At 40.2% G+C, this 25,898-nt stretch overlaps 1 protein-coding gene and 1 non-coding gene across 2 annotated transcripts in view; one reads left to right on the plus strand and one right to left on the minus strand.

Moving 5' to 3' along the window:
• The window catches only part of Usp34 (ubiquitin specific peptidase 34), a 186,090-nt gene extending 160,421 nt beyond the window's left edge, over positions 1-25,669 (minus strand). Inside the window, exons 1-2 of the mRNA XM_041668910.1 lie at positions 25,460-25,669; positions 9,061-9,148 (exon numbers count right to left, since the gene is read on the minus strand). Coding sequence (XP_041524844.1) covers positions 9,061-9,148; positions 25,460-25,502 — 131 coding nt within the window. The 5' untranslated portion in view covers positions 25,503-25,669. The remainder of the gene's footprint in view (positions 1-9,060; positions 9,149-25,459) is intronic.
• On the plus strand, positions 15,564-15,667 carry LOC121459937. The gene has a single exon (XR_005976006.1). It is a non-coding gene; the product is annotated as a U6 spliceosomal RNA (small nuclear RNA).
• Positions 25,670-25,898: the final 229 nt, after the last annotated feature.

Consider the following 25,898-nt stretch of genomic DNA (forward strand, 5'->3'; position numbering starts at 1 on the left):
GACAGAGTTTTTGCTTCTCTATATGAAATTCCACAAGGCAAGCCTCTATAATCTGCACTGCTCTCTCAACACTCTTGTCCAAGTCTCCATAGAACAGGCCATTAAGTTTTAAGTGATGGCTTTTCCAATCCAAAGTTCCCAACACTTCCACAATCTTCCCAAACTCCATGCAATATCTGTCACCACAATAGCTACAATAGGTGTCTGGTACCAATTTCTTTCCCAGTTTGCTATCTGTTACTGTGGCCAAAAGTGACTCAAGAAAAAAAAGATTTCATTTGGCTTATACTTCTTGATCCACAGTACATCACTGAGGAAAGCCAAGGAACTTGAAGACAGGAGCTAAAAAGATTACTATAGAACAATGCTGCTAACTAGCTTGCTCCTTAGGGCTTGTTCCTGCTTCAGGATCCCTGCTTCAGGATCCACTACCACCATAGGCTTGGCCATCCCACATCAATCACCATTCAAGAATTGCTCTATAATCTAATGGGAGCAATTTCTGAGCTGAGGTTAACTCTTCCTAGATGACCATATATTATTTAAAGGTGTTAAAAATTAAATGGAAGAGGATAAAAGGTGAGGAAGAGGAAAGGAAGGGAGCAGAGAGAAATATATATATATATATATATATATAAACACTGCATTTTTAGCAAGCACTACATTAATGTTGCAGTAGATGATTCACTTATATTTATTTTAGTGAGAGTACATATTATACTTATGTGCAATATCACTTTGAGAAACTCTAAATGGGTTTAGAAATTAAAAAGTAAATAGGGCTTAGTTTAAAAATTAAATAAAAAAACACTAACCAACACAATCACAAGAAAGCAAAAATTTTAACTGTACTTTATAATACTTAGAACCTAACAGATATTAGGTCATTGAAAGAAGAGTGGATATTATAAAAACCAAAATAGGGATTACAAAAACTGGGTCCTTTAAAGTTCATCAAGGAGCTGAATATTAAATCATTTGCCTTTGTATGTATGAGGCCCTGGGTTCAACACTAATCACCATTTAAAATAAAAAGCTCTTTAATTGTACATAGATTTGGTTTTTCAAGTGTAGCCCTGGCTGTCCTGGAACTCACTCTGTACATCAAGATGGCCTTGAACTCACAGAGGTCCAACAGCCTCCAGACTGTACCATCACTGCCCTGCTTGTTGAATGCCTTTTAAATAAATACATCATTTATCATTTTTAATACATAACAGAAAGTCTAACAGTTCCCCAGAAAGAAAGACAAAGACTGATACTGGGGAGAAAAAGAAAAGCATGCAACCAATCAAAAACTAGTAATAGGTTTAAAGGGCAGATGAAAGTGAGGAAATAAAAATTCTCAAGGGTGTTTAGTATTTTTATTTCAACTTACTGAAAATTTTTTTTTAAATTTTTATTTATTATGTATACAACATTCTGCCTCCATGTATGCCTGCAGGCCAGAGGGCGCCAGATCTCATTACAGATGGTTCCGAGCCACCATATGGTTGCTGGGAATTGAACTCAGGTCCTCTTAACCGCTGAGCCATCTCTCCAGCCCCATAAGAGATTTTTTTTTTTTTTTTTTGATTTTCGAGACAGGGTTTCTCTGTAGTTTTTGGTGCCTGTCCTGGAAATAGCTCTTGTAGACCAAGCTGGCCTCAAACTCACAGAGATCCACCTGCCTCTGCCTCCCGAGTGCTGGGATTAAAGGCGTGTGCCACCACCGCCCAGCATTACTGAAAATTTTAAATTCATATAAAAAGAACTAATTAAAGATAAAAAGCATCAAGACTGCCGGGTGGTCTTTGGTTTTGAAAAAAGCATCAAGATCAAAATTTAAGTGAAACTCAACAGAAATATTTAAATGTACAAAATGCACAAAAATGAAATTACTAATCAGAAGAGGGAATATATCTGCATCATAAACACTAGTTCTAACAGCATAATCAGTTTAGGATTTTTCATACATGGCCATATGCTAATCCAATCAACAACAGCTTTTAGGATTCTTAAGTAAAGCTTAGATATCACTTACTGAGATTTAATTAGAGTAATTTTGCTAGAAGTAATGGTTTCTGGTATCTGGTCTCCATCTCACATAGATATGCATACATAAAAAGTTCTAATATTCATATGAGAGAAGATAAGTGATATTTGTCTTTCTGAGTCTGGGTCACCTCATTTAATGTAATATTTCCCAGTTTAATACACTTTCCTTCAAATGGCATAATTCTGTTTTTTTCACTTTATTTTTTTTTTTTTAAGATTTCAGAGACAGGGGAGCTGGAGAGACAGCTCAGAGGTTAAGAGCATTGCCTGCTCTTCCAAAGGTCCTGAGTTCAATTCCCAGCAACCACATGGTGGCTCACAACCATCTGTAATGGGGTCTGGTGCCCTCTTCTGGCCTGCAGGCAGACACACAGACAGAATATACATAATTAATTAATAAATAAATATTAAAAAAAAGAATTATAAAAAAAAAAGATTTCAGAGACAGGATTTCTCTGTGTAGTCCTAACTGTACTGGAACTCTCTGTAAACCAGGCTAGCCTCAACTCAAAAATATACTTGCCTCTGCCTCCCAAGTGCTGGGATTAAAGACGTTTGTGCCACCACCAAAACCCAGATAATTCTATTTTTCTTTACAGATGAACACAATTCCATCATGTATATATACATTTTCATTATTCATTCTTCTATTGATGGACATCTAAGTTTATTATATTTACCAACTATTATGAAAACAGTAACATTAAACATAGACAAGCAAGTATCTATAATAGGATGTAGTCTTTCAGGTGGATGTCCAGGAGCAGTACAAATGGATCATATAAAAGTTCTATTTAGCCAGGTCTGGTGGAGTAAGTCTTTAATCCCAGCACTCTGGAGGCAGAGGTAGAAGGATCTCTGAGTTCAAGGCCAGCCTGATCTACAGAGTGAGTTTTAGGACAGTCATGCCCTGGCTACAGGCAGAAACCCTGTCTCAAAAAAAAAAAAGCAATTCTATTTGCAGTTTACTGAGAAACTACCCGCAATGATTTCATCAAGGCCGCCCCAGTTTACATTCCCACCAAGGCTTCAGACCCTCTCCAGCTTTTGTTGTCAGTTCTTCTATGATAACCACTTTAAGACTAGGAAGACATACCCAAACACACACCACTTATAATTTCTAAGTATAAGAGGAAAAATCAAGGTATTAAATAGAGAAAACTTAAGGGATAAAAACTGCTAAAACTGCCAGGCGGTGGTGGCGCACGCCTTTAATCCCAGCACTCGGGAGGCAGAGCCAGGCGGATCTCTGTGCGTTGGTCTACAAGCAATCTCCAGCCTGGTCTACAAGAGCTAGTTCCAGGTCAGGCTCCAAAGCTACCGAGGAACCCTGTCTCGAAAAAAACCAAAAAAAAAGAAAAGAAAAAGAAAAAAAAAAACATGCTAAAACTGCCGGGCAGTGGTGTCTCACGCCTTTAATCCCAGCACTCGGGAGGCAGAGGCAAGTGGATGTCTGTGAGTTTCAGGCCAGGCAGGTCTACAGAAGCAGTTCCAGGACAGGCTCTAAAACTGCTGGTCATCATGACATACACCTATAGTTCTACACTCAGAGGACTGAGGTAGGAGAAGCCCAAGTTTTAGCCCAACTCTGGGACAACTAGAGCTACAAAGACAGTGTTTCAGAAAAACAACACTGGATCCCTGGAATACAATGAAGCACTACCTCCACAATTTTGAGAGAAAGTAACTTTCCACCCAAAATCCTGTATCCAACAAAAGCATATATAACAAAAGCACACATATAGGCTAGTCACTTTAGACATGCCAGGTCTAAAACCATGTTTTCCATATAACATTCTGGCACATCTTTGAACAGCATTTTTAGTTTTACAAGTATGCTAAGAATCGATAGCAACTATATTGAAAGGACTTGATAAAGTGAAATCCTGTATCATAAAAAGGTTAGTTATACCTAAAATTGATAACTGAAGCAAGAGTTACAAGATAATACAATTTCAGAAAGCAGAATATTAAACCTTTACTTGCAAATAGAAAAGGATTGAGAAGGGAACTAAAAATGCTATATACTTTCTCTTTCAGTTACATTTTAGACTTGAGCCTAGAATCTGCTCCATTGACCAAGCTGGCTTCAAACTCAGACCTACCTATCTGTGTTGATATACATGTGCCACCATGCCTGCATCACTGACTTATAAAACTTGCATAGATTTGGGAACAGAATCTATCCCAGGTACATGAGCTGGCTTTTTGGGATGCCTTGATCAGCCTTCATGCAGCGGGGGGGGGGGGGGAGGGGGTGAGGGGGAAGAGGGATGGGAGGGGAAAATGTGGTTGTTGTAAAATGAATAAAAAAGAAACGCATATAGATTTCTTGTATTTATTCTTCTGCATCACACATACCTTTCCTACCTTTTTATCCATCCTACATCTAGTATTTCCAGCCTGGTTATGAATTTATTACCCAAGTAAATGATATGCTTCCCATCTGAATCTAAATTTATACTTAAACACATGTAGTGAGGGCTGGTAAGAAAGCTTGGTGGGTAAAGCACTTGCAATACAATACTAACGACCAAAGTCCAATCCCTGAAACCATAGAAGGATGACAAAACTTGCATATTCTCACGAACACATCAGACATACACATGCTAATAAGCCTTTTGAATGCAGTGATAGCATAAAACATGCAGCTCCATTTAATTTTAGTAGTAAGTAAATACTCATGAAGAACTATAAGACAAGTAAGATAACTTCCTAGGACTGTACTAGAATTCCACAACATGCATCTGCTATCATTTTGTGTTGTATGTGGTGATTGAAATCAAACCCAGGGTTCTCACAAATGTTGAACATACTCAGTTATATTATGTCCATCCCATTCTACTGATATTATATGAAGGCTATAAACACTTTTCTCCACGAAAGGTCACCAAATTATTACCAATTTATCTTTTTATTGTACTCAACCTAATCTTTTTTGTAGGCTAATTGTTAAAAGGTATTTACCGCACGAAAGAAGCACAATCTTAAAGTTAGTCAATAACATTTAAGTATAAGAAAATAACAAGCCAGGTGGTGGTGATGCACACCTTTAAATCCAGCACTTGGGAGGCAGAGGCAGGGGGATCTCTGTGAGCTCAGAGCCAGCTATACAAAATCAGTTCCAGGACAGTGAGCTGTTACACAGAGAAACCCTATATTGAAAAACCAAAAAAAAGAAACAAAAAAAGTGGATGAAGAATGAGTAAAGTTTGTAGAAAACGACTGGATGCTACTGTTAGCCCTTCTCTAGCATAAACAATTAAGAGTATAAGAACAAGTCAGGGAGGGCAGGTCAAGTCTTTAATCCCAGAAGACAGAAGAAGACAGGTCTGTGAGTTCTAGGCCAAGCAAGGCTACACAGTGAGACAATGTATCAAACATAAAATAAAATAAAAATAATAAACAAGTTAATACTGGCTGCTCTTCCAGAAAAGCCCCAGCACCCACATGGTAGCTGATAGCTGTAACTTCGGTCACAGGGAATTCATTGCTCTCTTTTGTATTCATCATACACACAGGCAAAACATCCATTTACATAAAATAATAAATAACTTCTGTGTTTGTTTTGTTGAGACAAGGTCCCACTGTGCAGCTCTGGCTATCCTGGAACTCGCTATATGTAGACTCAGTTGGCCTCAAACTCACAGAGAGATTTGCCTGTTCTGCCTTTCAAGTGCTGGGATTAAAAGTTTGCATCACCCCACCCAGCAAGGAAATAAAATTCTAAATACAGTGCTAAATGAGCATTTTGTGGGATTTTTCTTTTTTTCTAACTAAGCAACAGTATCACTGTAATTCACAAATGAAGAAGTGGGCCGGCTGTGGTGGCGCACGCCTTTAATCCCAGCACTCAGGAGGCAGAGGCAGGCAGATCTCTGTGAGTTCGAGGCCAAGAGCTAGTTCCAGGACAAGCACCAAAGCCACAGAGAAACCCTGTCTTGAAAAAAAAAAAAAACAACCTTACAGAAGTGAAATAATTTGTTCACTACCCAGTTCATAGATGATGAAGCAAAACTTTCATCCATACCTATCTAGCTCCAAAGCCACCCTCCAGGTATTTTAGGTGATCAAGCAGAGGTTCCCATTAATTTGAGGGCAAATTTAGGTATTCTGATAAAGCCTATTAATTATTGCTTATAGTTGCACATATCAAGATTTCCTTTATAATTTCATTATTTTTTTCTTCATTTATAAAATTTTTTTAAAAGAAATTATTTATTATGTATACAGTATTCTGCCTGCGTGTATCCCTGCAGGCCAGAAGAGGGCACCAAACCTCAGTGCATATGGTTGTGAACCACCATGTGGTTGCTGGGAATTTAACTCAGGAACTCTGGAAAAGCAGGCAAAACTCTTAACCCCTGAGCCATCTTTCCAGCCCCATTTATAAAGTTTCTTTGAAACCTTTTTTTTTGTTTTGTTTTCTGAGACAAGACTTCTCTGTGTAGTCCTAGCTGTCACTCCGTCGACCAGGCTGGCCTCAAACTCTCAGAGATCTACCTGCCTCTACCTCCAGAGTGCTGGGATTAAAGGAGTACAGTACTACCGCCCAACTATTTCTTTGTTCACAGACTCTACATTAAAAAATACTAATATCGCTAATATCTACTAGTATGAATTAAAACATGAAATTGTAATTACAACCCCAGCTCCATTAATAACTCTAAATAAGATATTAGGAAAACTATATTACTTCTATGGATTTCACCTTATTCAGGTGTACCCAATACATTCTGAAATTATAAGTTCTATGTTTTTCTAGTAGATGCCTATTATGTGGGCATCTAGCTATAGCTACAACAGATTCAAAATTATGACTAAGCAAATATCTTCAATTATTACATTTTAAACTAACATATCAATATAAAATATATATACATCTAGTCTACTCATAATGAAAGCAATAACAACCTAGTCCGAAACAATCTATCTGGTTGGTATTCAGAAGAGATGTCAGCATCAACCTTGAATTTAAGTTTTAAGTACTTAAAACCCACTAAGTTTTCCCAAAAACTGCGGATTTTACTAAAAGAAAAATACTGTAAAAATGTCATTGCAGAATAGCTGGAATTTGAAACTAAATTTTTCCCCCTTTGGCTTTTTCAAGACAGGGTTTTTCTGTATAGCCCTGGCCTTCCTAGAACTTGCTCTGTAGATCAAGTTGGTCTGAACTCAGAAATCCATCTCCCTCTGCTTCCTGAGTACTTGGATTAAAGGCATATGCCACCAGTGACCAGCTTAAACTCTTTATTATCAGACAAACTTTATATTTTTATAAGATGTAGCATACTTACTGATCCTTACTATAATACTTCATTTTTTTTTTTTTTTTGGTTTTTCGAGACAGGGTTTCTCTGTGGTTTTTAAGCCTGTCCTGGAACTAGCTCTTGTAGACCAGGCTGGCCTGCCTCTGCCTCCTGAGATCTGCCTGCCTCTGCCTCCCGAGTGCTGGGATTAAAGGTGTGCACCACCACCGCCCGGCCCTTCAAATATTTTTTAAAATATTCTATTTATTGCCCAGTGTGGTGGCATACAATTTTAATCCTAGCACTTAGGAGGCAGAAATAAGCAAATTTCTGTGAGTTCAAGGCTAGTAGGCCTATATAGTGAGTTCCAGGATAGCCACAGCTACACAGTGAGATCCTGTCTCAAAAAAAAGTTTATGTACATATACTGGGTGTGTCCCTGCACATGTGTGCATTCAGGTACAGGTGCCATACACATGTATGGAAGTCAGAACAACTTGTGGAACAGTTCTCCTCTTCTACCTTACCAATGTCCCTGGGATCTGAGCCTTAGCTATCAGGTTTGGTAGCAGAAGTTTTTTACCCCTGAAACAGCTCTCTGTCCCACATCCAACATTTTTCTAACTCATAAAACTTTAAAGAAGACTAGTTCTAATTAGGCAAAACACACAAGTGAAAAGATATTTAGTGGGGGGCTGAGGACATACACTAAATAGTTGTTTAGTATATACAAGGCCTTGAATTTAAAGTCAACCCTTATCTCCCCTGAAAAACTACTAGAAGGCTGGGCGTATAACTCAGTGGTAAAGCCCAGCAGTTAATAGACTGGCACTGAACTTCATCACTGTTAAGATTGTTTGCCACCACCAATTAAAATCACAGAAACAGAAATTTAGTTTTTTTTTTCAAATTGATTATATTAACAATTATAATTCTTGGAGTTTTGTTCTATTTATTCCCAACTTACATATTACATAAAAATTGAACTAATGTGCATAATAAAAAAGAACAAGCAGCAAATGGCTTCAAAATATGTTACCACAATGAAGATAGTTTTAATTTAAGTTTGCTATAAGCTTTGAGCTTTCTATAAAAAATTTCTTATCGACAGGGTGGTGGCGGCACAAACTTTTGATACCAGCACTCTGGATGCAGAGGTAAAACAATCTCTGAGTTCAAGACCAGCCTGGTCTATAGAGCAAGTTCCAGGACACCAAGGCTACACAGTGAAACCCCATCTCAAAATACAAAAACAAACAAACAAAAAAAAATCTCTTATCTCTCAAAATAATTGACAAAGATAGATAGATAGACAGACAGACAGACAGACAGCTCAAAATATCTTTCTAAATTTTAGTCACTCATTCCTAAAAAAAAAATGAGGGAAAGGTAAAAGAAAGAAAATCAAAAATAAACTGGGCAGTGGTGGCAGCGCACGCCTTTAATTCCAGCACTTGGGTGGCAGAGACAGGTGGATCTCTGTGAGTTCAAGGCTACAGAGCAAGTTCCAGGACAGCTAGGGCTGTTACACAGAGAAACCCTGTCTTAAAAGAAAAAAAAAAAAGAAAAAACAAAACAAAACAATTTTTATGTTGTTTTAAAAACAATGTCATAATTAAGCCCATGATTAAGGAAAAGGTAAAATGATTGAATATAACTACCATTAGTACAAAGAATAACATGTAATAAAACATCCTAAAAGAAAATCTAATGATAATTAATGCAATTTATACAATTCACCAAGTTAGTCTTCAAAATACCTACAACTGCATACCTCTGAGTCCAGGAATTGATATAAGCAAATATTTTGAGAGTATGTTCCTTTCTGAGCTGCAGTCCATCACCACCTTCTATATCTGATACTGAAATAGAAGGATAAAAGTATGAATAAATGTTAAACCAATATTAAAGTCAATACTTCAAAAATAAAGTTTAGATACATGAATACACACATCAGTTAATTCTTTTGCTTTCACTACGGAAATAAAATCTTTGATTACTGACTGTAGTAGTTCCTATTTCTGTAACAAAGACTATTACCAAAAGTAACTTGGAGAGGAAAGGGTTTATTTCACTTAAAGGTCCAGGGCTAAATAGATCCTATCTCAAAAAAATAAAGGAGAGAAAGGCTTAATAAAAGTATTTTTAGGATTAGATTTTTTATGTATGTGTATGTGTGTGACGCTATGTGAGTACATGTGTATCATGTGCCAGCAAGATTCCCAGGAACTAGAGTTACAGGTGATTATGAGCTACCTTGTGGGTATTGGGAGCTGAATACAGGTTCCTTGCAAGAGCAGTAGGTGCTCTAAACCACTGGACTATCTCTCCAATCAAATGATGTATTTTAAAAAAAAAATAATTTAACTCTAGTCCACCTCCTGCTGCTTTGTCCTATTTAGACCAAATCACGACTCCTCTAAGGTATGCGGCATTATAAATGCTACAGAAGTACACAGCTAGCCATTCCATACTTCTCTTTTCCCACACTATAGATATGCTCTATGAAAATCTCATAATCCTGGGCAGAAAATCCTAGCTTCTAGCAAGTCATGTGATCAGGAAAGTCAACAACAAATACAGTGTGTATCCAATAAATTGTCTGGCAGTGTACGAGTACTGAATGCATTTTCCACTTAGATTTCCAATTTGTTGTACATTTTTTCATTGTTGTTTTGAGACAGGGTTTCTCTGTGTAGCTGTCCTGACTGTCCTGGAACTTGCTTTGTAGACCAGGCTGGCCTCGAACTGAACTGACAAATATGAGATCCACAAGCCTCTGACCCTGGTGTTGGGATTAAAGGTGTGTTCCACTATACCTGGTTCAGTTTTTGTTTTGGTGTTTTAAGTTTGTTTTGTTGTTGTTGTTTTTGAATTTATTTTGTGTATATGTGTTTTAAGTTGTGAGAAAACAATTTGCAGAAATTTGTTCTCTCCTCCTACCATGTGGGTTCAAGGAATCAAAATCAAGTCATCAGGTTTAACATCAAACTATCTTATCCACAGCTGAGCCATCTCCCCAGCCCTAACATTTCTTCTTTAAAGAGAAAGAAAGGGGCAGCAATCTAAAACAGTGTTTGTCAATTCTTGCTATTCCAGAGGCATCATTAACTAAAGCTTCAAATTCAAAGGAGCTACAACAGAGGTTCTCAGCCTTCCTAATGCAAAGACCCTTTAATACAGATCCTTTTTTAATATAAATTTTCTTTATTTTATTTACATTAGTGTATTGCCTGCATGTATCTCTGTGTGAGGGTATCCTGTCATGTGGGTGCTGGGAATGAACCTGGATGCCCTTAAAGAACAGTCAGGCTCTTAACTGCTGAGTCATCTCTCCAGCCCTCCCCCCCCTTTTTTGGTTTCTCAAAACAGAGATTCTCTGTTTAACAGCCTTGCAAGTCCTAGATTCTCTGTAGACCAGATTGGCCTTGAACTCAGAGAGACCTGCCTGCCCCCACCAAGCGCTGGGATTAAAGGTGAGCGCCACCACCGCCCAGTTAATACAGATCCCCTCGTAGTGCTCTTCAACCATGAAATCATTTCCTTGCTATTTATAACTGTAATTTTGCTATTATGCATCAAAAATATATGATATGCAGGATATGATATGTGACCCCAATGGGGTCATAACCTACAGGCTGAGAATCACTGAGCTAGAGATGGCTCAGCAACTGAGAGCCCTAGCTGCTCCTCAGGAGGACCAGGGTTCAAGCCCCTGTACTCACATGAGGATTCACAACTGTCTCTAATTCCAGTTCCAGGTGAGCCAAAGTACTATTTAAAAGGCTGTAGACACTGCATGTATGTGGTGCTCATACTTGCAGACAGAAACCCAGCTCACAAAATAAAATCAAATAAAAAATGCCAAACTCAGTATTCTTTTATTCCCAAGATTTGGGGATTTAAATTTGGATACCATCAACATTTTCTCATTACAAGCTCAGTATTCTGTACCTGAAATGCTTGGAATAAGAACTATTTCAGACTTCAGAATTTTTCAGAATTTAAAATAATGGTGCAGATTTTACTAGTTGTATATGCCATCTTTAAAAAAAAAAAGTTAAAGCTGGGAGTGGGGGATTGGTGCTGGAGAATGACTCAGTGGTTAAGAACACTAACAAGAATTTGGCTCTCAACATCCACGTCAGACAGTTCACGAACACCTGGAACTCCAATGTCAGAGGATAAAATACCCTCTTATGACACACACGTGTATACACATAACAAACAGAATTTTTTAATGAAGCTGGCAAAACTCATGAAGTAAATATTACGGCCACCAAGTCCTAAACCCTGAATTCAATCTTCAAAACCCACACGGTGGAAGGAGAAAATTATCCTGCAAATTGTCACCTGGGCTCCACACATGTTCCATGGCATGCACGCCTGCTATGCATGTATACGCACATAAGCATGCACACTCACACAGTCAATAAATGTTTTTTAAATTTATTTTTTTACTCAAAATTTAAATTCTAGCATCACACTAACTAGAAGACATCAGGTTTTAGGTTTAGTGATAATCAACCTCTAATTCTACACTAGATTAGAAGTTATTATCTCACTTAAGATAGGATTTGTATTGCTATTTGGGGGAACTCACCTTGAAAGGAAAGATGGAAACGAAATACCATTAAAATAAAACATGTCGGGTGGTGTTGGCACTGAGGAGGTAATGGCAGGTGGATCTCTCTGTGAGTTTGAGGCCAGCCTGGTCTAAAGATTGAGTTACAGAACAACAAAGACTACAAAAAGAAACCCTTTCTCAAAAAACAAAAGAATGAAAATAAAATAAAACAACATTCTGTTGGCCACATTAAACCACTTTACCAAGTAATGATGAGTAGCATCTCATTATCTTTTTACTTTGAATGCACTCCAAAGGCCCTACTGTCATCACTGCCCAATGGTACAAGCCCGCAATCTCAATACTTGGGTGTCTGAGATAAGAGGATCTTGAGTTCAAGGACACACTGCTTCGTAACAAGAAACTGCCTCTTGGGGTGGGGGTGTAGGAGGTCAGCACGGAGAGACAGCTCAGTGGTTAATAGCACAGAAGATAGGAGTTTAATTATAAGCATGCATATGGTGGCCCACAACCATTTTAAATTCTATTTCCATGGGGTCCAATATCCTCTTCTGGCCTCTGTGAGCACAAGCATGCACATAATGCCCAGATGCCTGCAGGTAAAATATCTGTACTTAAAACAAAGTAATAATAAAATAAATTGGGGGGAGGGAGTAGGCTGTAGAGTTGACTCAGCATTTAAGAGTAGTAGCCTGCTCTTCCAAAGATCCTGAGTTCAATTCCCAGCAACCACATGGTGGCTCACAACCATCTGTAATGAGGTCTGGTGCCCTCTTTTGGCCTTCAGGTATACACGCAGAAAGAATATTGTATACAGAATAAATAGGTTTTTTTTTAAAAAAAAAAGACTATAAAAGGTGTAATTTAATTGGATACTTAATATGGAAAAGGTGCTGGTATCTTTTTCGCTTTTGTCAACAGTCTTACTATGTAGTCCAGGGTAGCCCTTAGATTCCCTAGTTATCTATTGCTGGGACTACAGGCATATGCCATCACATCCAGCTTTAACCTGTGTCTTAGAAACATAATTAAGAGCCAGGTAGCACAGTAAATTTTAGGCTAGTTTGTCTTACATAAGTCCCTGTCTTTAAAATGAGGTAGGTAGGTAGACAGACAGATAGATAAAGAGAGATAATTCAGCAGATAAGAACATTTATGTATAAGCATGAGGATCTAAATTGAAATACCCACAGGCAAAAAACAGGCATGGCCACAAAGGCCTCTAACCTCAGCATCTGGAGCAAGGAGGCAAATTTTGGGAGCCAAAACCTCATGCTTCAGGTTTGAGACAGACTTTGTCTCAAGCGAATAAAGCAGTAAACAACAGAGGAAAACATCCAATTTCTTCCTTTGCCTTTTACATGTATACCGACATGTTAACCTCCCCCTCCCCCACATACACACTTGTTCAAGGGCATACACATACTATAAATAAAAAAACATTATATAGGAGTTGTAGCTCGGTGGTAGAACACTTGCCTAGCATGTACATGACCTGGATTCAATCTACAGCACTGACAAAAGGAGAAAAAAGTAGTAATTTTAGAGGGCTAGAAGTGTGTTTAATGACAGAGTACTTCCTTATTATACACAAAGCCCTGTGGTTCAGTCATCACAAAATAAATGATATTAAGAGAGATAGGTATAGCTCAATGGTAGAACAGAGACTCTGAGTTAATCTCTGTCATCAAAAGAAAGTAACATAAGACAACATACAAAATTTGCTTATTTAAACTAAGAAGCCTGAGGTGGCCAGGCTGGTGGCCAACACCTTTAATCCCAGTACTCCGGTGGCAGAGGCAGGAGGATCTCTGTGAGTTCAAGGTCAGCCTGGTCTACCGAGTGAGTTCCAGGAAAGCCAGTACTGTTTCACAGAGAAACCCTGACTTGAAAAACCAAAAAAGAAAAGAAAGAAAAAAAGGTAATAGGTTTTGAAGATATGGTATAGAACACACATGGTGTAAAGTGAAAAAGAAATCAACAAAAAGCAAATTATGTACTAAAATGACATAATGAAATATTACTTTGTTAATAAAAAAAAAATACAAGAGGACCAGAGAGATGGCTCAATAGTTAAGAGCACTGGCTGCTGTCCCAGAGGACCTGGTTTGATTCCCAGCAAATACACGGCAGCTCACAACCATCTGTAATCCCAGTTCCAAAGGATTCCATGCCTTCTTGGGCACTGCACAAATATCGCAAAGACATACATGCAGGCAAAATACACATTAAATAAAATTTAAGACAAAAAAAGCCACTGTCAATGGTAGAAGAAGCTAGCTAAATCTTTTTGTTTTGTTTTGTTTTGTTTTTCAAGACAGGGTTTCAAGACAGAGCCCTAGCTCTGTAGACCAGGCTGACCTCGAACTCACAAAGATCCACCTGCCTCTGCCTCCCAAGCACTGGGATTAAAGGTGTGCCACCACCATCCAGCTCTAGCTAAATCTTATACTGCATAAACATTGTTTTCAATGTAAACGTCTATGGAAAAGAAAATATTTCGAAGAATCACATCAGGAGTCAGCAGCTGAGGGGTTAAGAAGTAATATTGGTTTTCTCCTACCTCCCCTGGGTTTTAATTTTATTGCTTGGTTTTGGTTTTCCAAGACAGAATTTCTCTGTGTATTCCTGGTTGTCTTGAAACTAACTCTGTAGACCAGGTTGGCCTAGAACTCTTGAGATCCGCCTGCCTTCAGCACGCACCACCATGCCCAGATGTTTTATTGTTTTGGTTTACATGTGATCCTAGATATAAATCCAGGACCTCATTAAAGACAAAAGGAAATTTTTAAAATGTAATCCTGGGTGTTACTTAGTTAATAGCATAGGATATGGTAATTCAATCTATTGTTAAAAAATGCAGGGCTGGGCTGGAGAGATGGCTCAGTGGTTAAGAGCATTGCCTGCTCTTCCAAAGGTCCTGAGTTCAATTCCCAGCAACCACATGGTGGCTCACAACCATCTGGAATGAGGTCTGGTGCTCTCTTCTGGCCTACAGACATACACACAGACAGAATATTGTAAACATAATAAATAAATAAATATTTAAAAAGAAAAATGCAGGGCTGATGAGATGGCTCAGTGAATGAAAGTATCTGTACCCAAAGAATGACAATCAATTCAATTCCTAGGACCCACATGGTAGAAACAAAGAATCAATTTCACATAACAGAAAAATCTATAAACACACACATATTTCTTTGAAAAATAGATAAATTTTTATTTACATTCTGAAGAGAAACTCAGTATTTACCTAAGGCTGTTGAAACTGTACCTCCATTGTAAAGGTGTATAATTTACTATACATAATTAAAAGGCTTCGAGTAAATTCAAGGTCCTCCTCAGGTACATTCAAGTTTGAGACAACTCTGAGTTATAGGAGATCTTGTTTCAAAATAACAAAATAAATGTTTCAAAAATTAAATTTTAAAAATTTTTAAGTAACATATAGAAATACATAAAACTTTGTGATTAGTGTACATAGCACTAGAACTACAGTTGAAATATTAGCAATCTAGCCAACCATGGCAATATACAACTTTAATTCCAGCACTCAGGAGGCAGAAGAAAGCAGCTCTTTGAGTTTGGGGCCAGCCTGATCTATATATCTAGTTCCAACCAGCCAAGGCAACATAGTGAGCAATCTCCAGGCAAGCAAGTTAGCTCAGCAAGTAAAAATGATTATTAGCGTGCTCGCTTTGGCAGCATGTATACTAAAATTAAAACGATACAGAGATTAGCATGGCCTCTGCACAAGGATGATAAGCAAATTCGTGAAGCCTTCCATATTAAAAAAAAAAAAAATGATCACTTGCGCCAGGCAGTGGTGGTGCACGTTCTTAATCCCAACAGGTGGATCTCAGTGAGCTCTAGGACAGTATAGTCTACAGAGCGAGTCCTAAGGAAAGGTTCCAAAGCTACAGAGAAACCTTGCCTCAATAAGTAAATAAGCAAACAAACAAATAAATGACTACCAGCAAGCCTGACAACTGGAATTGAATGTCTGGTACCTACAGGACAGAAGGAGACCCAACTCACACTGTTTGAGACCTCCACATGCAGACCTGGCACACACAAATAAAAACACCCATCTCCTAGAAACCCGGACTATACTCACTTGCACATACAAATAACCAGCATCAACTTTCTATATCAAGTTCTCATAGACAACTGTTAGAAGTATTGTCAATATAACTGCAAAAATATAATCTGGGGGTCAAAGAGATGATTCAGCAGTTAAGAACACTTGCTGCGAAGCCGGGCGGTGGTGGTGCACACCTTTAATCCCAGTACTCGGGAGGCAGAGACAGGCGGATCTTTGTGAGTTCGAGGCCAGCCTGGTCTACAAGAGCTAGTTCCCCAGGACAGGCTCCAAAGCTACAAAGAAACCCTGTCTCGAAAAACCAAAAAAAAAAAAAAAAACCACTTGCTGCTCCTGCAGAGGACCCAATCAGTTCCAAACATCCATGTGGCAGCTCACAAAAACCTGTAACTCCAGTTCCAGTAGCTCTGACACCCTAATCTGATGTCTGCTGGCTGCTGCACAGATGTAATACGTATACACGCATACATACTTATTAAATTCAGGCACTACATATATACGTACACAAAAAAATTAAAAGAAAATGTCATCTGTAGCCATATAAAACTTTATTGGCAAAGAATGCTAGCTCATGCTGTCGCTGTCACCCTATCACTATAACACTGAAGCAGGTGGATAGCTGTGAGTGAGATCAATCAGGGCTACTGAATTCCACTCAAGTCTAGATCAAAAGAGTTAATCTCTTGCTAGGCAGTGGTGGCACACAGCTTTAATCCCAGAACTCCGGAGGCAGAGGAAGAATCTCTGTGAGTTCAAGGCCAGTCTGGTCTACAGAGTGAGTTCCAGGGCAGTCAGGGCTAAACAAAGAAACCCTGTCTCGAAAAGCTAAGAAAGTTAATCTCTTGTCTTAAAAACACACACACACACACACACACACACACACACACACACACGTACAAACAAGATGATCCTCGTCCTAGTCCTGTCCTTGACCTCCTCTCTTGTTCTCCCAGAACCAGGCTCTATAAATTCAGTGATATACTATGGCACTATCCTTTATTTAACTGCTGGAAAACATTTCCTCCATATCCAATAAAACAGAAGAATAAGCTTCCACGTCTGTGGTCCCACATCCAATGACTATTTTTTTCTTTTCTTACTTTGGAAAAGACAGGGTCTCAAATAGCTGACTCACCTCAACTTCCTTGTGTAGCTGAGGATACCTATGCGCTTCTGATCCTACTACACCCACCTCCAGGTGCTAAGATTACAGGTGTATACCACTAGAAAAGTCTTCATGGGATACTGGGTCAAACCTAGAGTTTAGCAAGCCAGTCAAGTTTGCTACCAACAGAGCTATATAATCAACTCATGAAATTTTCTTTCTTTTCTTTTCTTTTTTTCCCCCTCAAGATAAGTAAGGCTTCTCTGTGAAGCCCTGGCTGTCCTAGAACTTGCTCTGTCAACCACGCTGGTCTCACAGAGATCCACCTGCCTCTGACTCCTGAGTGCTGGGATTAAAGGCATGCGCCGCCGCCACCAGACAAGAGAGCAATTCTCTAAGACACAGCTATACCCATGCACACTCTCACCCCATCCTGAAAGATAAGCCAACAATCATGCTGTTGATGCTAAGTGTCCCCTATGTTTCTGTGCCTACCTGCACTAGGACCTCACATTATGACGAAGATGCTACTGTTCAACAGATATTCCATGTTCCTACCACAGGTTTGCTTGAGAATCAATCATTTAACACTTTAGGGCCATGTACCTGGGATCCACAAAAACACCCAGAGAAAGCTGCATATCCTACCTTCGCATAACTTCCTTGAAAGCTGTGAGCTTTTATAAACCAACGAAGTAATCAAAGGCTGGCCTAATACAGCTAAGCAAGAAACAGTCTGTGGGGGCTGGAGAGATGGCTCAGTGGTTAAGAGCATTGCCTGCTTTTCAAAGGTCCTGAGTTCAATTCCCGGCAACCACATGGTGGCTCACAACCATCTGTAATAAGGTCTGGTGCTCATTTCTGGCCTGCAGACATACACACAGACAGAACACTGTATACATAAAACATAAATAAATATTTTAAAAAGAAACAGTCTGTGACCTAGTGACAGACCATGGTCCAGAGAGGCATCGTTGCTAGAGAGTGGAAGGATAGAGACCAAAGGTTCTGACCAGGGATCCTCTAAGAGTCTGAACAAGCTCTAGCTTTCCAGTGAACGACTAAAGCCAGTTTTAACCATAACATAAAGTGCTGGATGTCTAGAAGAATCCAAGCTATTCTCTTAATTGGTTAGGTTCATCATTTTCTGACTAACCTAAGAGTTTATACACCTAATACATAGTTGTTTTCCAGGGAAAACTTGTCCTATTGTTTGTACATAGATATAAATAGTTAGATAAATGGATACTACACTTTACCAAAACACAGTTCAAAGTGACTGGAGGAAGAGTCTGACACTTTTTACTAGAACTAGTACCTAATTAAAACCTAAGAAAACGCAGTTCTTTTTAAAATTCCCATAAAATGAATAACGACAGTTCCTACATTTCTAACACAGCATCCTCAACGCCCCAGAATTTGGCAGTTCGTAATTTCTTCTTTGATAACTGCTCTATCAATAAGGACACTCTGAATCCACTACACAAAAAAAGAGACCACATCCCTCAAAGTTTTCTCATTTCCCCAGTACTTCCAAGGAGAGAATGTTCTCTTTCTGTTCCTTTGTTGAATGAAAATGGAACATAAAGTTCTGACAATAATTTTTTTAGTAAAGAGATATGGATTCTGCAAGAACTCATACTACTTTTGGCTCCTGAGTGGCAAGCTCCTCCTTGCCTGGAGCACTCTTGAGGATGGCTATAACTTTTCAGCTGCCAGGGGGGCCCAAGACTGGCTTCAGTATTCAGGTACAGAGTTCAGAGGGAAATTACCTGTAAAAATGGAAAAGCTTTTACCAAGCACTTGTTTGAGATCTGTTGATGTGCAAGGTGGCTTCAGTAAGTCCTATGTGTGATTTTCTGAACTGGAGATATCAGATTTTACCTCCAAAAAGCTGGGTTAGAGGATATTATCATTATCCATTACAGGATCTCATGCAGCTAAGTCTAGTCTCAACTCACTATGTAGCCTTGAACTTCCTGTTGCCACCTACCAAGTACTGGGATTACAGAAGTCCATCATAAAGCCCAATTTAAGGGATACTAGGGACCAAACCCAGGGTTTCACATGTCAGACAAACATTCTAACAACTGAGCTACATCACACACACCAGATCCCCTAAAATACAATTACAGAAGGTAATGTACAATGTAGATACTGGGAACTAAACTCTGGTCCTCTCCAAGAGCAGGAATATTCTTAAGCACTGAGCAATCTTCTTTAGTCTCATCACCTTTCTTTTTTTTTTTTTTAATTTATTTTTGTGTGTGTGGCAAGTATGTCAAAGTCAGAAAGACAACTTGCAGGAGCTGGGTTTTCTCCATCTACCAAGTAGGTTTCAGGAATCAAATTCAGGTGGCAGACTTAGCGGGAGATGCTTTTCCAGGTGAACCATCTTGCTGGGCCCCAGTATTTTTTGTTGTTGTTTTGTTTTTTTAAGACAGGGTTTCTCTGTGTAGCTTTGAAGTCTGTCCTGGAAATCAATAAGAGTTCTCTTGAACTCAGAGATCTGCTTACCTCTGCCTCTCAGTGCTGGGATTAAAGGCGTGCACTACCCTGCCCGGCTAAAAACATTTTTTTAAATGTAGTGTGGAGGCATACATCCAGAGACATAGGCAGGGAGATCTATGAGGCTAGCTTGATCTACAGAGCCAGATCCAGGATAGCCAGGGCTACATAGAGAAACCTATCTCAATAATAAAAAAAAAAAATTATATTTGGGAATTCAAGAGATGGCTCAGCTATTTAAAACACTATCTGCTCTTCCAGAGGTATTAAGTTCAATTCCCAGCACCCACACGATGGTTCACAACCACATAAAACATTTGGGGTACAATGCTTTCTTCTGGTATTCAGGCATACATGCAGACAAAACACCCATACATTTAACACCTAAATAAATCATTTTTAGGTTTGTTTTTGTGTATGAGTGTTTTGCCTGCAGGTAGGTATGTGTGCTTAGTGCCCCCAGAAGTCAAAAAGGCATCAGATTTCCTGTAATTAGAATTACAGATGTTTGTGAGCCACCATGTAGGTGCTGGGAAACAAACCCAGGTCCTCTGCAATAGCAACAAGTGTTCCTAACCACTGAGCCATTCTTCTAGCCTCTCTATTAACATTTTTAAATACACACACACACACACACACACACACATTAATATGCCAGATGTGGTGGCGCATGCCTTTATTACCAGCATCTGGGAGTTTGAGGCCAGCCTGGTCTACATAGTAAGTTCCAGGACAGGAGAGCTATATAATAATCAGTGTTCATTACAGAGACAATACTGATACTTTCCTAGGTTAATATACTACATATCTGTATAATACTTCATCATTTATAGAGGCTACTTTTTTTTTGGGGGGGGGGTTCGAGACAGGGTTTCTCTGTGGCTTTGGAGCCTGTCCTGGAACTAGCTCTTGTAGACCAGGCTGGTCTCGAACTCACAGAGATCCGCCTGCCTCTGCCTCCCAATTGCTGGGATTAAAGGCGTGCGCCACCATCGCCCGGCCTATAGAGGCTACTTTATAAAGCTATTTGAACTACAGCTGATCATGGCAGTTCATGCCTGTAACCTATTCCTTGGGAGGCTGAAGCAGAACTACTTGAAGATAGCCTAGGCTACAGAAGACCAAGGCTCAAAACATAATAGAATTTGGATGGAAATTGTGAATAATTTTATCTGTTAGTCAGTACTTCAAATATTAATTGGTTAAAGAAATAACAAGATTTACCAAGCAGGAAAAAAAAATCTGTAATTAAGACTGTACTGCTGGCCGGGCGGTGGTGGCGCACGCCTTTAATCCCAGCACTTGGGAGGCAGAGGCAGGCGGATCTCTGTGAGTTCGAGACCAGCCTGGTCTACAAGAGCTAGTTCCAGGACAGGCTCCAAAACCACAGAGAAACCCTGTCTCGAAAAACCAAAAAAAAAAAAAAAAAAAAAAAAAAAAAAAAAAGACTGTACTGCTGGGTGGTGGTGCAAGCCTTTAAATCCCAACCCTCAGGAGGCAAAGGCAGGTGGATCTCTGCAAGTTCCAGGACTGGCTCCATACATAGCTACTGAGAAACCCTGTCTTGAAAAAATCAAAAACAACAACAACAACAAAAAAATTGTACTGACAGGCAGGTATGTAGTTTTCATGTATAATGCCAATACTTGGTAGTCTGAGACAGTAATATTACTTGCAAGATCCAGGCCAACCTAGGCAAAGGGCAAAACATTGTCATTCACCGCCCCCCCAGCCTCCTCTCTATTTAAAGTCAGACTTAGTTCCTGACTATAATTCCAAAACTTGGGAGCCTCAAGCAAGAGGACCAGGAAGGACTTCAAGACCAGCCCTGAACTGTCAAGGCTCTACAGGTAAGTTCTTGATCCTTAGTCTTGCTCCAGACACTTATTTATAAATTTATGTGCATAGTTACATAATATATGTTTCCATGGTGAGAATTTACAGTTTGAGAACCTCTACAAGACTACAGATACAACTGATATTAATATTGCAGCCAATACTGATAACAAAGTAAACTGTTCAGAAAATGTTACTGCTAATTTTTTGTCAGACATATTACACATTCTGCCAGATGTTTGCCTGGTTTTAAGACAAGGTTTCACTACGGCCTGTCTGGCCCCAAACTCAGGATCTTGACTCAGACTCCCAAGCACAGACATGTATGTGCCACAACACCCTGCTCTCTGCCAATTTTTTGTTTTTATTGTTAATTGTATGTGTGGGAGTGGGTATGCTGACATACCTTGAAGGTCAAAAGAGAGTGTCTGACCTTCTGATCCCCTCAAGTTGGAGTAAGATGGCAGCTGAGAGACACTCCATATATGTTCTAGAAACCCATTTCTCATGCTCTCCAAAAACAAGCAAGTACTTTTAACCACAGGTCCATCTTCTCAGTCTTAGTCTCACTTCATTTCATTTTTTTAAATGTTCCACAGTATTCCTCCTTTGGAGCCTCTTAAAATTCCAAGTGTTCTCTTTTCCTTAATATATTTATATTTGGCCGGGCAGTGGTGGTGCACACCTTTAATCCCAGGCAGAGGCAGGCACATTTCTGTAAGTTCAAGGCCAGCCTGGTCTACAAAAGCTAGTTCTAGAATAGGCTCCAAAGCCATAGAGAAACCCTGTCTCGAAAAACCAAAGAAAAAAATATTTGAGTTCCTTAATAATAAATAAATAGCCGCTGCAACCGTTAATACCAGCACACAAGAGAAGGCAGGTGGATCTCTGTGAGTTGAGGCCAGTCTGGTCTACAGAGTGAGTTTCAAGAGCCAGGGCTACAGAGAAACCCTGTCTCAAAACAACAAACAAACAAACAAACAAAAAGGCAGCAGAACGTGGTTTGAGGAATTTAATTCTGAACTTTAAGTCAGGGTTGAATATTCATCTTTGCATAATCTATAGGGAAGGAAAAGATCACCAATACATAATTACCAAATAAAATTACAAGAAAGAAGCCGGGCGATGGTGGCGCACGCCTTTAATCCCAGCACTCGGGAGGCAGAGTTCGAGACCAGCCTGGTCTACAGAGCTAGTTCCAGGACAGGAACCAAAAAAAAAAAAAAACCTACAGAGAAACACCCTGTCTCGAAAAAACACAAAAACAACAACTACAAGAAAGACATAACCTACTTCAATTTAAAAAGCTGACTTTGTAGAACTCTAGCTCTAGGGGATCTGATGCCTCCTTCTGACCTCTGAGGGCACAAGGGATGAGAGTGGTACGCTCATACACATAAAATTAAATTTAAAGGTCTAAAGTTTCAAAACAGCTTATTTTCTTTTCCGCTGCTTTTGTTGAGGGAAGCCATTCCTGGGGGTTAAAGCCAGAGCCATGCTTCACACTAGGCAAACACTACCACTAACTCTAATTCCAGCATGCTTTTTACTTTGTGTTTTCTGCTCACAATGGCCTTGGATTCATCTTCTAACCTAGGAAAACCCTTGACCTTGTGATCCCCCTGCCTCAGCTTCCTGAGTAGCTTGGTTTACAGACAAGCCTGCGCCACCAGGTCAGGCTAATTCAACAAGTTTTAGTCAAAGTTCAACCACCATGCTAATCATGAAGCTCCTCCATCGTGTGCATAGGCAAACATTATCATCAGTAATGAAATATGCCTGCCTTGTTCTCAGAGAATTAAGAACAGTACAAATGAAAATACTGTTTGAGACAGGGTCTCACTACATATGAAAACATTTAGGAAAACTACAATGTTGGGAGGATGGGAAGGAGGGAGAGAGAAAGAAAAAGAGAGAGAAACATACAGACAGGTGTAATGGTGCACGCAGAGGCAGGCTTATCTCTCTGAATTTGAGAGCAGCCTTGCCTACAAAGAAAGTTTTGGACAGACAGAGAAAACCAGAAACACACACACACAGAAACCCTGTTTCAAGAAATAAAAAAAGAGAGAAAGAAAGAATAAAGTATCTTATGAGATGACTGAAGACATTTTTTTTCTTCCAAATGAACCTTAAAGAAAACATTAAAGTGTAAAAACCTTTGGAGACCACTGGCAAAGTTTCAAGAGTTTCACAGATAATCTTAAACAGCACTTATTATTATTATTATTATTATTATTATTATTATTAGTTATGCACATGTGTGTGAGCATGGGTGGGTCTGGAAATAAGCTCACTCAAGTCATCCTTTTACAGAGTAAATCACCTGTACCCCGGAAGCACTCTCATCGGCCCAAAAACAGACTCTATCATACAAACACCATCTCTCTACAAATAAACTCTTTAGATGCTATGTTTACAACATTCCTAATTAGACTTAAAATATTTTAAATCACATCTTAAGAAATCGGTGGAGAGGTGGCTCAGTGGTTAAAAGCACTTCTACTCTCCCAGAGGACCTGGGTTCAGTTCTCAGCACCCACATGGGGCAGCTCACAACTGTCTCAAACACCAGTTCCTGGGATCAGATGTCTCTGGCCTTATGCAGCTGCACTCACAAGAATATACCCAGACATGCATACACCTACAAACAATTAAAATAATAAAAATGAATCTTCAAATCCACCCGAATCATTTTTCTAATGCATACTAAACAATAAAGTAGCTTTCAAGTTTGAGAAGAAAGTCACAATAACCAATGTATTTCTAAGATACAAAATGTCTTACTGAAAATTTAAATGCTAAAACTTATGTTTACCGTATCACAGCACCAAAAATGAAACTTATGTCAAAATAGAAATAACATTAAAATTCTAGGAAAATTTACGATGACACAAATATGAGAAAATATAATTTGAATATATGGAAACACTTGCATCTGTCCGAAAGTAAATACATAGCTAAAAATAAATTACAGATTTTTTAGTCATTAAAGTAAAATCCAAGCATATAATAAAGTAAAATTTAAACACAAAAAGGGCATTGCAGTCTATAAACTCACTATTTAAACAATGTATTAAAAAAAGAATAAGCAGTTTGGAAATCTGGCAAAGTATCACAGATCACACTGAATGTGAGTTCCAATACTTCAAATGAATCAAGTTTTTGTAAATTATCATTTCATCAAGATCACCTCTCCCTACCTAGGCCTCTGGACCCATTAAGCAGCTGACTTGCAATATACCCTTTTTTTTTTTAAAGCAGAAACACAATCTTGCAACGGCCACAAATAAAATATGTACTATAATAAAGAATTAGGCCTATGATTTTCGGGGATAGAAGACCATGACTACTCGAGATGGCTGTCTTTGGTACAGAGATCTCCTCATAATAGATTTTACTCCTTAAACGACGAGTGGTACGCTGAAGAAATACTATCGCCTTTCTTTTTAATTAAGGTAAGACGGCCCCAATCATCACTAGTGCAGTTCATTTTCTGCTATTTCAGGGCTGGCAGATGGATTTAATACACCCACACACCCTCAAGGGAAGGAAAAATCACCACCCTTCTCCCGGGGACTTTAATGAAAATTAGCAGGTAAGCCAGGCCTCCGCAGCACGCTGGAAATCAAAGAGGGCGGCCCTCCGACTCGGACTGCGGAGGAAAGGCCAGTCCTCCGACCCCACCTCCCCTCGCCGCTCTGCAGGGGCCGAGGGCGGAAGGGCTCATTAGTGCCTTCGTTAATTGACACCTGTAATGAGGAAACTTTCCGAGACCGCCCAGGCCAGGCTGGGCCAGGGCTGCGCCGCGGCCTCCCTCCCGGGCGCCCAGGTAACCCGGCGGGCCTGGGCCCGAGACGCCGCCACGGCCCCGCCACCGCGCACCTTCCCCGGGCTCCCGGGCTCGCACGCCGGCCGGCCGGCTCGGCGCTGTCCGCAGGCCGCGGGAGACGGGGGAGGAGGCCGGAGAGCGGTGCGGGGTGGGGGGACCCCCAAACCGTGCACCCCGACAGGTCCCCTAGCCGGCTACTTACTTTCATTTAACACCTCCACCAGGTCTGCGCAGTTCTCGCACATCGTTCGGCCGCCGCCCCCCCCTCCCCCGCTGAGGATCGCGCTGACTGATCCCGACCGGCGGGGGGGGAGGGGACAGAAGCAGGGGAGGGGGCTGGCCTGCCGGCGGGGCGGGGAAGCGACGAGGGCGGGCGGGCGGCGGCGAGGACGGGGCGGGGAGCGGAGGGTGGGGGAGGGGGCCGGCGGGCCCGGGAGCGGGCGGGGGCGAGGAGGGGGGTGAGGGAGGTGCAGGCCTCAGGGGCGCCGAGGCGCAGGCGGCGGGGGAAGGACGGGGGAGGGAGGAGGGAGGGGCGGGTGGGGAGAGAAGCAGCAGAGTCACTTCACCACCGACCAGACGCCGCGGCCACCGCCGCCGCCGCCGCCATTTTAATGGAGCGCTCGGGCTGCGCTCGGCTCTTT

The sequence above is a fragment of the Microtus oregoni genome, unplaced genomic scaffold (assembly GCF_018167655.1).
Source record: "Microtus oregoni isolate MIOR12 unplaced genomic scaffold, Mior012 000019F_ref0000042, whole genome shotgun sequence".
Classification (NCBI taxonomy): domain Eukaryota; kingdom Metazoa; phylum Chordata; class Mammalia; order Rodentia; family Cricetidae; genus Microtus; species Microtus oregoni.